This window comes from Pelodiscus sinensis, chromosome 4 (genome assembly GCF_049634645.1).
Source record: "Pelodiscus sinensis isolate JC-2024 chromosome 4, ASM4963464v1, whole genome shotgun sequence".
Taxonomy (NCBI): domain Eukaryota; kingdom Metazoa; phylum Chordata; order Testudines; family Trionychidae; genus Pelodiscus; species Pelodiscus sinensis.
Window position 1 is genome coordinate 6,576,331 of NC_134714.1, and position 14,874 is coordinate 6,591,204.

General features: G+C 51.7%; 1 protein-coding gene across 1 annotated transcript in view; it reads right to left on the reverse strand.

Annotated features, from left to right (window-relative positions):
* Positions 1 to 14,874, reverse strand: part of PYGL (glycogen phosphorylase L) — a 42,378-nt gene that overhangs the window by 7,055 nt on the left and 20,449 nt on the right. The window contains exons 6-17 of the mRNA XM_075926180.1: positions 14,490 to 14,621; positions 13,055 to 13,166; positions 12,528 to 12,610; positions 9,172 to 9,315; positions 7,720 to 7,812; positions 6,687 to 6,833; positions 4,857 to 5,020; positions 4,110 to 4,224; positions 2,197 to 2,298; positions 1,967 to 2,114; positions 1,783 to 1,841; positions 1,216 to 1,357 (exon numbers count right to left, since the gene is read on the reverse strand). Coding sequence (XP_075782295.1) covers positions 1,216 to 1,357; positions 1,783 to 1,841; positions 1,967 to 2,114; positions 2,197 to 2,298; positions 4,110 to 4,224; positions 4,857 to 5,020; positions 6,687 to 6,833; positions 7,720 to 7,812; positions 9,172 to 9,315; positions 12,528 to 12,610; positions 13,055 to 13,166; positions 14,490 to 14,621 — 1,441 coding nt within the window. The remainder of the gene's footprint in view (positions 1 to 1,215; positions 1,358 to 1,782; positions 1,842 to 1,966; positions 2,115 to 2,196; positions 2,299 to 4,109; positions 4,225 to 4,856; positions 5,021 to 6,686; positions 6,834 to 7,719; positions 7,813 to 9,171; positions 9,316 to 12,527; positions 12,611 to 13,054; positions 13,167 to 14,489; positions 14,622 to 14,874) is intronic.

A 14,874-nucleotide genomic window follows, 5' to 3' on the forward strand; every position in this document is an offset into this window, starting at 1 on the left:
TACCCTCCTATTTGGCTGGCTGCTGCCGGCTGCTTCTAGGGGGCAGCCTGGGCTGCGGTGCCAGGAGAGGCAGGAAGCTGCCTTAGCGCCCCTGCTGCACCGCTGATCGGGAGCTGCTCAAGGGAAGCCCCCTCCTGTCCCAGCCCTGACCTGTTCCCAAAGCCAGAGCCCCTCCTCCTACAGCCCAAAGCTCTCACCCGCCACCCCATCCCGGAGCCCACACTCTAGTCTAATCAAATGACATTGGGTCGCGGCATCGACAAGTTTCTTCAACTGGGTCATGAGGAAAAAAAAGTCCAACAACCCGTGTGTTAGGCTTCTGGTTCCCGGGATTTACACGGATCTAAGAGTTTGCTGTAGACTACATGGCCCCAGAAAGGCCCTGGCAGGACATGCTAGCCTGTGGCCGCATCCCAGTCAAGATGGAAACATTTTAAATCCGTCCTTCAGGATACAGGGTTTCAGACTTAGGCTCCTGATCCTACAACAGGTTGAGTGTGGATACAAGGCCCAATCCATCCAGAAGTCTGCACAGACCCACTCACAAGATCAAGGCCTTCGAAGCTGTAGCTTCATCCCCAAATCGGCATAAACATCTACCAGCTCAAGAGCACACATTGAGCCAAGGACACTAGAACAGAGACCATTCTCCTCTGCAGTTCCTGGGCAGCGTCAGCGTTTTGGAGAATGATTCTTGCTATTTGCATTGCTGGTTTTTTCCTACCGGGACGTGCAGGGAGAGGGAATTTTCAAGACTGTAGAAGATTCAACTCTCTCCTGCAATGTTGACCCGGGTATGAGAAACAAACGACAGTTGTAAGTGCCATGGGAGGAGCTGGTTTTGTTTTAAACACACAAAAAGGGAAAGGTCTCAGAGGGGTCGCGGTGTTATTCTGTAACTTTAAAAACAACGAGCAGCCCTGTGCCATGACAACTAAGCAGTAGCTTGTGAATCCCAGGGACAAAGGGGAAGAACATACCCTCACTCCAAAAAGGAAACCGCTGTTAACTCTACCAGCCCTGCTTTGGCTTGTGGGTTTATACAGAAGAGGCAGAACCTACAAGCCTTAGATAGGGAAGAACAATCTTAAAATCTTTACCCAGTTAGAAAGATTGATCTAAAATGACACAGCAGTATTACTGTACTGCCGTTACGTCATCTTCCAAACCCTACTGGGCATGCAGCCTCTCCCACTGCTCCTAGACCCACATTACCCTTTTCAGCCAGCGACACGCGGTAGTTCTCCAGATAGATGACTTTCAGCTTGTTTCCAACCATGGGGTCATAGTTCACCACGTGAGCCACCGACGTGATGAGTTTGATGATCATTTTAGCCATGTGATATCCCGGAGCAGCCTGGAGAGAGAGACACACAAAGGCGGAATGAAGACTCGCTAGGCTCAGAATACTGGCTCGCACGTTGGCTGCCATCGTGCTCACCCGGCGAGTTTGCTGGAACACGCTATTGTATTTCTTACTGTCTTCTTCCTCTCCACACCCCTGCCCACTTGTTCCTGGCGTCCACCCCTTACATCGTCGTTTCGACTCTCAACTCTCTAGTGCAGGGATTGTCAATTAGTCTAGGGTTGTATTTTGCCAAGTTCAGTGGGGCTCTGAGTTGGCTGAAGCCTTTCAGATGTTACCACAAGAGGTAGTTTCTTCCAAGAGGGCAATTCCCCTGGGCAGGCAATGGGGCTTTTATGCCCCTAAATCCCTTAAGTGCTCCCCGATAGCACGTCAACCCCCCCCCCCGCCCTTAAAGGCCTGTGTGATCAACTCACTTTGCCTCCAATAATAACCGTCCTGGGCACGAATGACTTCGTAGGGTCTCTCTTTATGCCTAAAAGAAAATGGGACGTTACCCAACATTTCCCGTCCAGGCGTTGCCATGGTTCAGTGCCCGTCAGCGCATGCCCAGGTCAGAGTGTCTCCCTCAGAGAGACAGCTGCAGGGCGAGTGACTTACGGTTGTACATGGTGATGACGTGCAGACAGTTCATGAGCTGCCGCTTGTACTCGTGGATTCTCTTCACTTGCACGTCAAACATGGAGGAAGGGTTGATTTTCACTCTGTATTCCTTCTCCAAGTACTGAGCAAACTTGACTTTATTCTCCTGCGGAGCAGTTACAGACCTTATCGCACGCAAGCGATTTCACGCCCACCCCCAGCCCGTCCAGAGATCCCCAGTCTCTTACCTGTTTCACCTTGGAAACCTCCCGAATGAAGATGTCGTCCTTAACAAACTGATGCAGCTTTGTCAGCTGACTCAGATCTTTCACATAGTCCTCTCCGATTTTCTGCAACAAGTAGGGAGAATAAAACCAAGGCATGGAATTACTTGCTGTCTGCAGTTCCTGAACAGCCTTTCGCCACGGGTGCTGCACAGTTAGCCACGTCCGTGCAGACAGAAACAGAAGACATGGTGTTCTAACTTCCGAAGGAAGCAATATTTTATCTAGGCCATATTTAATCTTCAAGACATTTTAACTCAAAGGCTGGACACGAAGATGACGAACAAGGTTTGAGAGACGTTGGCCAGTTTCCAATGGAAAGAGGTCCAAGATCAACGCCTCCTTCCTCCACCTCTCTCAAATCCCTCACCCATGGAGAGTTTCAGAACATAGTCACCCATTCAGCTTCGCTAGCAATATGGTCAAGAGCCAACGATCCGGCCTGGAGTGACTCAGGGATTTGGGATTCTCTTAACGAGGGCTCACTCCAGGAGGGCCCCGTTCTGAAGAGGCCCCTCCAAATCAGATGTCTGTCTTGTCAATCTGCATCAGGATTTTACATGATTTACATAAGAACGGCCACACTGGGTCAGACCAAAGGTCCATCTCGCCTAGAATCTTGTCTGCGCACAGTGGCCAATGCCAGATGCCCCAGAGCAGTGGTCCCCAACCTTTTGTGGCTGCCGGGCGTCTGAGGGCGGGGCCGCCCACGCACCAGGTGCCTGGGGGCAGAGCCGCCTGCATGCCCGGGGGCAGGGGTGCTGCCCACGCGCCCGGGTCAGGAGCCGCCCATGCACCTTGTTCCCATGCGCCATGCCACGCACCGGGGGCAGGGCCAGCTCAGATGTTACGGTGGGCGCACATAAATGCCCCGGCAGGCGCCATGGCACCCAGGGGCACTGCATTGGGGACCACTGCCCCAGAGGGAGTGAACAGAACAAGGAATCAAGTGATCTTTCCCATCACCTGCTTCTAGCCCCAGACAACTAGAGACCAGGGACACCACCCCTGCCCAATAGATATTGATGGACCTATCCTCCATGAACAGACAACTCTGTTTTATTCTTTTGGAGAAAGTACACTGAGACACAGGTCCTGGGCATGTTCCTGTGCCTCCTACACGTGCACCTGCCATGTACTGTGTGCACTCGCGTGTGTAAAAGCAGGTACTGTGTGCACTCGCGTGTGTAAAAGCAGGTGCATTTCCTAGCAGAGGGGCAAGGGGATAAGCAATCCATTGCCCCTTCAGGCGGCAGCGTTAGTTTACGAGGCGGGAGCACCCTGCAAACACTCATTCATGGAGATCTACGGCCCAGGGAGGAGCCAGGAACACTCCCGGAGGAACCGGGGAAGCCTCCTGATCAGGCGGAGTGTTTTAAGCAGGCATGTGATGGCATAAGCCTGTCCGGGCAGTTTCCCCACCCAGGAGCCGTGCATATGTAACCCTCATCCCTAGGGTGGTTATTGAGCAATGCAAGTGGTACCTAGACCACAGCAACAGGTAAGATCAAGAGACCTCTACAGCACAGGCTGGGAGCCAGCTGGCTTTTAGCTCAGAGGCTCCTATAGTCAGCTCCTGAGGTCCCAGGTTCAAATCTTCCTGGTGGTGGTTACCCATGCAGGCTGGGAGGGAACACGCCGCATAAATCAGTCTCCAAAACAAGTTCTCTCCCAAATTCCAAGCTCCAATCAGGCTACGGAGATAAACAGCTTGGGCCGGGCAGTGACTCGTCCTGCCAAGCGACCCTCCGCCCCTGCTGCACTGTGGCTGGTAGAGGAGGGGCAGGGCGCGTAGAACTGGAGAGAAGCTTCTGCGTGCCTGCGCCCTCTTTCCCACATGCCCACAGGTCGCGCACGCACCGAGGCCCCTCGATTACCTCCGCTATCAGCTCGGCCAGCCCTGGGTTGCAAAGCAAGAGCCAGCGCCTGGGGGTGATTCCGTTGGTCTTATTCTGAAAAATCTCTGGGTCCAGCTCGGCAAAATCCTTGAACCTAGCACAACGAGAAGGCAACGGTCGGAGTCAGAGAGGCAGTGGGAAGCCATTATCCGAGTGGGCCTCCATGCACCCAGGCAGCGCTGTCTAGTGCTTAGAGCACAAGATTAGGTGGAGGGAGACAAATTCTACTCCCAGCTCTGAAACTGGGCGGTGGCTCATGGCATGGACCACTTAGGGTGTGTCTAGACTACAGGGTTTTGTCGACAAAAGTGGCCTTTTTTCAACAAAACTATACCTGCGTCTTCACTACCGTCAAGTTCTGTCGACATAACATCAATGGAACTCGGCAGTTTTGTTGACGGCGGTAAACCTCATTCTACGAGGAATAACGCCTTTTGCTGACAGAGTTCTGTCGCCAGAAGGCGTTATTGCATCTACGTTGTCCTTTGCGTCTACACGGTCGTGTCGACAAAGCGGTTTGCTTTGTCGACAGAACTGGATGTAGCCTAGACGCTCTTTGTCGACAGAGGCTTCGTCGACAGGATCTGTTGACAAAAGCCTGTAGTCTAGACGTAGCCTTACTTCCAGGATCTTTTTCTGCATCATTCGTGGGAGTTGCGATGAAGAGGTCCGGCACCGCAGTACTTTGCCATTCACCAATGCCAGCCGTATCGTTCCAACACTTACACCTGAGTCTTCACGATATCCGAGTGGATCTTTGCTACGCCGTTAACCGCATGAGAGCCGACGATGCAGAGATGGGCCATGTTGATTCTCTTCATACCCCCTTCTTCAATCAGGGACATTCTTCTCAGACGGTCGTGGTCATTGGGAAACAGGGCTGCAACTTTCTGTGAGGTTGGAGACAGGATAAAGGCCAGTCAAGAGTTGTAGAATCATAGAACACTAGAACTGGAAGGGACCTCGAGAGGTCAGCAAGTCCAGTCCCCTGCCTTCACGGCAGGACTCAGCACCATCTAGACCATCCCTAACAGGCGTCTGTTCAACCTGCTCTTAAATATCTCCAGTGATGGAGATGCCACAACTCCTTTAGGCAACTTATTCCAGTGTTTAACCACCCTGACAGGCAGGGAGTTTTTCCTAAAGTCCAACCTAAACCTCCCTTGCTGCAATTTAAGCCCATTGCTTCTTGTCCTGTCCTCAGAGGCCAAGGAGAAAAACATTTCTTCCTCCTCCCTGTAACACCTTTTTAGATACTTGAAAACCACTATCATGTCCCCTCTCAGTCTTCTCCTTTGTAAACTCAAGAAGCCCAATTCCTTCAGCCTTCCCATACAGCTCATGTTCTCTAGACCCTTCATCATTCTTGCTGCTCTTCTCTGGACCCTCTCCAATTTCTTCACAACTTTCTTGAAATGTGGTGCCCAGAGCGGGACACAACAATACTCCAATTGGGGACCAATCAGCACAGAGCAGAGCGGAAGAATGACTCCTTGTGTCTTGCTCACCACACTCCTGTCAAAACCGGAGTATCCAGACCAGAGTTTCTCAAATTTTTTAAGACCGAGAAACAAACAATTTTTTTTTTTTTATGGGGAACACCAAGGACTTTGTTGAGGGAAAAAAAAAAGCCACCAGGGAAAAGTTGGTGTGCTGCGGAACACACTGATCTAGAATGAGGCAGTAAGATCCACTGCTCGTAGCCAGCCGAGGGAACACACCCCACGTTCCCTAACGGCACTGAAGTCAGTGGCGGGCGACCTGCGGCCCACAGGGGTTCTGTGGGCTCAAGTGCTCTGTTCCCCGCTTCCTGCACTCGAAGCCTTGCGAAGAGTGTGGGTCGCTGACCCCTGCAAGCCTCTGGTTCTAGCCTCTGCGGTCGCCTGCTCCCACAAGCATTCCACACGCGCCTGGGCGAAGCGCCTGGACCCACGGCAAAGCGGGTGAGCTCTCAGTTCCCCGTGAGTTCCTAGTTTTCCAGTTAGGCGTCATCTGAGCGTTGGTTATTTTCTCCCTGCTCTGACTTAGCGGGCCCCGGATCCCTCGTGCTGCGAACCCAAAACCATTCCGCAGAGGGAGGCGGGAGCAGAGACCGATTTGGCTAACCCTGGCGTGGAGTCACATTTACATTCCGGTGCTGCTAGGGTGCAGACCTCGCTGACCAGGAGATTTAAGCCCTCCCTGGCTTATTTCGCACTCCCGGGTCAGCCCCATCCTGTCCAGAGAGAGCTTTACTATTGCAAGAGGAAAACAACTTGACGTTTCCGAGGGACGTCTTGTTCGATCGATCGATTTTTAACCGCAGCCAGCGTGGGACAAAGAGCAAGCACAAAAGGAGAGAGATTTGCCTGCGGCCGAGCCCAATCCTCACGTCAAGGACTCCCTTTTCCCCACCCTGCCAGAAAGAAGTCAAGCGCCGATCCGCACAGCCAGGTTCCACACCCGAGAGAAGCCAGCCCCGTCACAGCCTCCAGGCCCTGGCGGAACATGGAAAATTCCCGCGCGCTCCCTCCCCCCCCGCAGCACGAGTGTCCGGTTTCATCCCAGGCTACTTACGTCCAGATGCCGCTGGTTGATTTCATAAATGATTTGCAGATGTCTCGGGAGCAGCTTCTCCACAAGATCCACCGGCCAGCGCTCTAGGGCTTCCGGGAGCACCGTGTGGTTTGTGTAGGCAAAGGTCCGCTTTGTGATATCCCAGGCCTGGTGGCAAATCGAGGGGCGCAACCGTCAGGAGAGTCAAGCGAGCGACGTCTCAAACCAGCACACATGCCCACGAGGGGCCAAACCTTTCCCCTGGGGTCCCACCCTCTCTCCCTCGGCAGAGGCAGGGGCGTGTGCGCACGGGACAGGTTCTGCTGCTGACTCCATGGAGCACAGCAGGAAAAGGCGTTGAATCTCTGCAGCCCATTCACTGTCCCCAGGCTGGGCAGGGGACTGGGGTGCGGGAGGGGGTGCAGTCTTTGAGCTGGGGGCGGGGCTTGCCGTGAGGGAGGGGGCTCAGGGCTGGGGAACAGGAGGGTGTTTGGGGTGTGGCTGCCTGCCGAGGGGCACTTTGCTACGGGCAGCACACCGTGGAAATGCAGGTTTACCCCTTCCCTAGTAATCTGTGTCATGGATCTCTGAACAGAGCTGTTCTTTTATAACAGGAACCTTACAAAAGGTTTTACTCAGTTAAAAGATAAGCTTGTTATATGCTCTGTTATAAAACAGACCTCCGCAAGGCCCTGACGCTATACTGGTGAGGCTGGATACCTATCACTTCCTTCAACTGTGCGCTCTTCATCAGTTTAGCTTGATTACAGGGTCAGTCCAGGCATCTTGTCACTCTGACATTGCATGCCGTGAAAAAGTTAAGGGATTATCGAGACAGTTGCTCTCTCGTAAAGCTACGTTGGCTGGCATTCTCGGTCTCAGGCTCCCAGGGGCACCAGAACAATTCGTACAGGACAGGTGCTGAGCGCTCGTTAACCCAACTGGGAACCCCGCAGAAAATGGAAACTGCTTCAAGCCACGGGGCGCTGCTCCCCACCCCTCGTTTCAGCATCTCTGCCAGCAAGAGCAAAAGCACGAAGAGAGTTTTCCAAACCTTGGCCCATGGTAGTTTTTCAATGTCCACAAAAACTCTCATCAATTCGGGAATGGCCAGTGCAGGATGAGTGTCATTCAGCTGTATCGCTACCTATTGAAATAAACACACCGCTCCAGCAACCGTACCGGCCCTCTCGGCTCGCTGCTGCTGTCCAATGTGCTGCCTTCCCACGGATCTGTTCCCTCCATTGCGGCTGGGGGAAGGGGGGGTTGAACGCAAGGGCTCAGGCTAGGAAATACCAAATCAGATCCCATGGGGACTCCTGGGTCTTCACAAGCAAGACACGTAGGAGGCAGCTGGGAAGCACGCGATGCTTGCGTTTCAAAGGAGACTCACTCAGACATTACCCCCAGAGGAGCCAACAGCCTGGCCGAGCCCCCAGGGCAAGGTGCCTTGGGACCCCCCCGGTGCACACCCATGAAGGACGAGGCCTTGGGAGGAAGGGGCAATGCCAGGGCAGCCAGCCTCAGTGCCACCCGGACCACGGTGTCACTCCTCCCGGCCATCCAGAGCGCACCGTGGGACGTTCCGGTGGGGATTTAGAGGGCTGCAGTAGCTGGGAGCCACAAGTCCCTCTGAATCGCTGGCCCCCTCTTGTCAGCAAGACTGATCATCCCATTATCATAGCACCACAGAGCACTAGAACTGCAAGGGACCTCGAGAGGTCGAGTCCAGTGCCCTGCCCTCGCGGCAGGACCAAGCACCATCTAGATCAGGGGTGTCCAAACTTTTTTCAAAGAGGGCCAGATTTGAAGAAGTGAACATGTGTGAGGGCCGTCCCCGCACTCTCAGCCCCAAGGCGGAGGGCCCGCGGGGTCGGAGGCGGGCAGAGAGCGCAGGGCACGCCAGCCTCACGGCGGCCCGGGGACAGGGCGAACCCGCAGCCGAGCGGGGGAGCGGGGCTGCGGACGTGCCCTACAGGGCAGGCTCTAGGACCGCGGAGGCCATGGGCGCGCCAGTTCAAAAGAGCGCCGGGGAGCCAGGAGAGGGGGAGGAAGCGGGGGCCGTATTAAACTGGAACACAGGCCACATTTAGCCCGCAGGCCGGACTTTGGACATGCCTGATCTAGATCATCCCTGACAGGTGTCTGTCCAGCCTGCTCTTAAATATCTCCAGAGATGGAGATTCCACAACCCCCCGGGCAATTTATTCCAGTGTTTCACCACCCTGACAGGAAGTTTTTTCTAATGTCCAACCTAAACCCCTAAACCTCCCTTGCTGCAAGTTAAGCCCATTGCTTCTTGTCCTGTCCTTCGAGGCCGAGGAGAACAATTTTTCTCCCTGGTCCTTGTAACACCCTTTTAGATACTAGAAAACTGCGATCATGTCGCCTCTCCGTCTTCTCTTTCCTAAAGTAGACTAGCCCAGTTCTTTCAGTCTTCCCTCATAACTCATGTTCTCTAGATCTTTAATCATGAATCATTTTTGTTGCTCTATTCATGGCTTACCTGATCCGGGAAAGAATCGAATACAGTTCGAATGCTTTCCGTGCTCCCAAATTTGGATGCTTTGAAACGCCGGATGATATCCTGGAGCGTGGCAGCCACCACAAAGTACTCCTGCTTCAGCCGCAGCTCTTTGCCTTCGAAAAACTGCACGCAAGAACAGACGGGAATGCGGCACAACCGGAAAGGTGAAGGGATACAATAGGCTTGAATCCCCAGTGGGCCTGAACTTAATGGATCTGGATTGTTCTAGCTTGACAGTGGTGTGTTGCTGAATATCATTTCTACTATGCAACCCGGTCACATTCGCTGGTTTTCGAAAGGACTTCTCCCTAGGTCATTTCTTCAGAATGTAATTTGTTAAGAGCATTTTGGCTGTTTTTCCAGCAGCCTTTGCAACTTCAACAGTGTGCCACTGCCGGAGAATGAAAAAGCAAACCCCACTGGAAAGAAGGGATCCATCCAGTGTGATTGTCCTGGCTAGGGAGTTAAATTCCGATGAGTCAGCTAATCGAGTAGTCGACGGAATTTCCATTGACTACTCAATTAGTCGAGAAGGCGGGGCGGCTCGCTATCCCCGCTCCCTTTGAAATGTACAAGAGCCACCCACTGAAATGGTGCTGGGGGAAACCGGCTTTTAAGCTGTCCCCCAACGCCGGCTCCCTCCCGCCCTTGCTGCCATTTGCATATCGAGTAGACGACTAGTCACTCACATCCCTAGTCCTGAAGCAAAATGCAGGACAACGTAGCACTTTAAAGACTACATTGTCCTGCATTTTGCTTCAGCTACCCCAGACTAACACGGCTACATTTCTATCACTATCCCTAGTCCTGGCCTTCAGGGAGTGAAATCGCCAAAGGGAAAAGGAGGAGAAGCGAGTTCATTTGTAAGGGTTACCCTCCCAGTGACTGATTTTAACCTGTTGCTACGGACTCCTTGTGCCGAGCTGAGGTGGGAACTCGCTCTTCACGCTCCTAGCTGTGGGACGACGCATCAGCTCCCACCCCTGCTGGAGCCAGGAGTTCTGGCAACGGCACACACAGGCAGCCAAACATACCTTGGATTGTGAAAATGGAGATCAAGAGCCCAGTGGCCAGGCTTCTACACCAAAGTGACCCGACGCTCACGAATATCAGAGGAGCAGTAATTTCACCTCGTGCTATCTTTTGGCCTGCATGACTTCAGCTGGCATAAAGCCAAAACCAGTCAGGCTGGTAAGAGATTCCTTAAAACAGGATGTATTGATTTCTCTTTTTAAAGGGCCTTGTCTGATCAAATTAGCAAATATTACCCGCGCACAGGTATAACCTGCAGTTTTCCATGATTGAGTAAAAAAATCTTGTATACCCCGCGCACGTGTACAGCCCGTGGGGTACACAAGGTAAAACCAAGTCTTGTATTTCAAACTATGCCGGGGGGAGAGGGGGAAGAGGGAGGGGAGAGACTTAGCCTGCCTGCGGGAGGGTATCCACATCCCCCGGTTCCCACGCAGCTGTACTCACCCCCTGGGAGAGTAAAAAAAGTCTTGTACACCCTGTGGACGAGTATACCCTGCAAGGCGGGGGGGGGTGTGTGTGTAAAAATGCATATAATGCGTTACATGCGCTAATTTACGGTAGTCACAAAATCCAGGGTTTGTGAAAGGCAGCCTTTTACAACAGGCATACCTCCGTTTTCCTCTCTCTTGAAAATGACAGGTGGTATTTTCGAGTAACTTTTGGAGCACAAGTCGCAGCTTTCAGCATGACTTGTGATCCTAGATTTCCGAGATGCTGTTGACTCCCCTGCATCTTTTAATGCATCTCTGTAGGGTTTGGAACCCCAACCCCATATCAGGCTAATGCAAGAAGAGCCTGAAGTGATGCTAATTGAAACTGCTCAAGGCAGCAAATGACTAGAAAGCATGTAGGGGGAAAGCCAGGTTTTTTTTAAAAGTGATTTTAGTTTTACGATGTTACAGGCAATAGTAACAGCAGTAAGTCAATCATTTTATACCAACAGGCCATTCAAAACTGAATACTTCCAGATAATGGGAGGAATTTGAATGTGAATAGACCTTAGTAGCTATGACACTCAGAGTAGGAGTTTTAAATTATTCACATCCTGATCACAAAGACAGACCAGTATGTGAATTTTAATACCCTACTATCCTTTTATGCGTCATTCAGTTTTACAAGTTATGCATCTATTAGCAAGGATGTTTTGCAATCGCATTTTAATCGTGTAATAGCTCAGTCTTTCCTCCTTTTTTATTGAATATTTATTTTGTGTTCTTTGCTGGAAGTAACAGAGCCTTTACTGATCTATGCAAGTCCTGGTGCTATCGCAGGACACCACTGGTCCTTGATCGCCTTAGCTCCGTCTCTCAAATCTTTTCTTAATAGACAGAAAGACTCATCAGTCTTATTGAGAGGATATGAAATTTATGTTTATTTACTGTTCATGGGGTGTCTGCAAAGGGAATCTGTATAGGGGCATGAATGCCAGAAATACCTAGTCACGTTTAGGTGTGGGGAAAGCATGTGAGAGCAGAACACAACACTTGATTCCCGGACACACAGCAGTAACCTACGTAAAAACATGGGTCCTCTCTGCCCCCCAGTTTAGATTTTCCCCAAATAGCGCAAATTGCCCAATATTTTTTCTTTATAAAATTGTGGTCCAATTTACATTATCAGAATCCCAGACAACACTCAATCATGGCTAGGGAAGTGACCGGATAAACGTGCACACGGTTAACTGATAAGCCTGGGCTCGTCAGTTCACCTTCATGGTTACACGCCAGCTCCTGGCATGTGCCGAGAGCTGGCTTAACAGCTGGCTCCCTGTGCACACCAGCTCCTGAGAAGCCAACTACCTCCCCGCGAGTAGCCATCTAAGCACTGACATTTCCAGATTAGAGATACTAAAATGTGTTTAAGCATGGCTGCATGGATTTCTTGAATTACGCCTGACGTAGTTCTAAGACCCTTTGCTGTAGCCACACACACACACACACACACACACACACACACACGACACCAACAAAAGGTTATTCGCAGAAGCCAGCCACTTTCAGCGCAAAGGAGAATAAAACAACGCAAGGGGCAGCATCAGAACTAGAGGCCGTTCCTGTTTCTCGCTAGGATGGCTGCCTTGTAGCAGTGCACTGCCAATGTTTCCATAATGCACAGAGACCTTATTCACTCACTCCCTGTTCTTGTGTTGATATTTTTCTGCTATGCCCATTGCTTCAGTAATCCGGTGCTCGGAGCAGGATTAATCTGGTTTCCTGTCTGAGGCATGGGGAAGTTTTGCTTCAGCTAATTCACCTAATGAGAAGGAGCAGCAGGCTCCAGCCGTTTTTTGGGCGACTTACGTTATCGTTCGGATACAGGACACGCGATATGTTCTCCGCCAGATTTCTGTCCAAGACAGCTTGAATGTAATCTCCAACATTAACTGCAAGGGAAGGGTTGAGTCAGTACAAGGGCACGTTGCTCAAGAGGCTTGACGGGTTGCACACAGGAGAGTTAGCAGCAGCCTGAGGAATTACAGAAAGAAGGGGGGATCGGACAATAAAACAACACACGCGCCTGACTGTCAAAGTAACAGTTGGTTGGTCCTGCTTTGGGCAGAGGGTTGGATTTGATGACTCCTGAGGTTTCTTCCCACCCTGGGATTCTAGGATTCTATGAACAGGCGACGCTTTTGGGGCTATTCAAACTGGATCCTCCTCCTTTGGTGAACTAGGAAAGGAAGTTACTGGGGGACATTCCAGTCCTTGTCCAGCAGCAGTCTATCACGGACGTTAGTTCACGACTTTTCCCGGCACAGTCGTCCTCCCCTCTCTCTCCAAAGTATGCATCTAGCCCGAAGCAAAGACTTTGCACAAGAGGTACTCACAGTCTCGGAGGTTGAAGTCATTAGGAGCCCGAGCAGACCACAGCCGCATGGTGTTGACAGTGTTGTTCATGTATCCAGGCACCGGGGTATCGTAGGGCAAGGCCAGGACCACCTAGGACAACACAGGGGTTACAGTAAGTCTGGCGGCGAGCCAGATGTGGAGAGCTTTGATAGAGGAGAGGCTGGAATTCAAGTGTGACTTCATGCGATAGTCCCATTATCAAAGCCCACCCTTACATCAGTCAAGGACTAAACACAGGGCCTGAGCGAAGCCAGCTGAAGTCAACAGAAGGATTCCCATTGACTTTGGAAAGCCACGGACCAGGCCTGTGGAAAGTGCATGTTCAAACGACATGGAATTGAAATCAGTAAGCGTCTTTCCACGGACTGTGGGACAGGCCCTCAAGGGGTCAGTCTGGCACCAGTAATTATACAAACGCCACCCGTTCTTTGGGGCACTGGGATTCTTTTGCAAGCTTAAAAAAGCACCCTGGAAAGGTGGCCATAGATATACTGTGCTTAATGCTGTATGTTCGTTATGAAAAGCGCTAAACAGCAAGCGATGGCTAACAGAATACGGGAAGCAACTTAAAAAGGGGGAATTTGCAACGAGGTCTCCAGCTACAGCAATAGGAATAAGCCATTTACGTCATGGGAGGGAAGTGTTAGAAAATATTCTAGAAAGATGCTTGGGGACATTGCTCCCTGCCCTTATACACCCATTGCAACCATCTATCGTTTGGAAAGTTCTCTAGTTCTTCCCCCCAACCCCGTCTGCTCAAAGGGAGTGGGAGGGAGGAGGGAGTTAGTGTTGTGGAAAAGATAATTGGTGCTCAGCCCCACCTGGACAGATGGCACGGTCAGCCTGGGACATACGGTATCTGCAGGCTCAGCAGTGATCAGCACATTGCCAGGGTTGTTTGTAAAGGGGACATTTTAAATCCAACTGGGGATCAGCCCAGACTGGGGGCTAGGTGGTTATAAAACTAGCGTCTCTGCAAGGCCAGGCTCCGCTCAGCTGTGGTCTCTCAGATGGCTAGGACTCGTTTCCTGTCAGCCGCATGAACGTGCTCTCTTGCAAGCTTCTGTTTTGACCACAGCACGGAGCATTGGTTCAGTTTCCGTGGCCATCACAAGCAGCTGAGCAACGGGATGAAGGACACAGTCTGCCAAGGAGACACGACAGATCTTACGTTGAGCCTCCTTGTAGCGTACGGAAGGAATAAACCAGAAAAATGCAGGTAGCGTCTTGGACTGATTCCAGGTTAGATCCTTCCTAAAAAGGCCACGCTGGTGGCAAACTACAGCGTCCCTTCCACAATGCCAAGGAGTGACAGGCATCAGTTTCCTGCCCTGGCACTGTGAGAAGGGTAAAATACTCCCAGTCCCTAGCTTAGGAGGCATTTCTTCCTTCCTGCCCGGCCCACGTCAGTACCTGCGTGTCGACCCACTTCACTCCACTCTTGGTGTGTTCCAGTCTTCCGTAAAAGTGAACAGGCAGCATGTACTCGGGACGCGCTTTCTCCCAGGGGTTGCCGTGTCTAAGCCAGTCGTCTGCTTCTTCCACCTAGAAGGAGGCGATTAAACAGAACTTCTTTTACTCGCACCCTAGGTGGAGCAAACCAGCAAAACACCACTCTGAGCTAGTGCAACAAGGAAAGTTTTGGGATAAAGAGGGGTGAGTGGATTCAGCTGGAGATCCCTTAGGGTCTGTCTACCCCACAAAGTAAAACTCATTGCGGAGTCTCAGCACCCCAAGTCAACTCGCAGGGCTCAGCCTGCAGGACCAAAACTACGGAGGCGTTCAGGCTTAGGCTGGA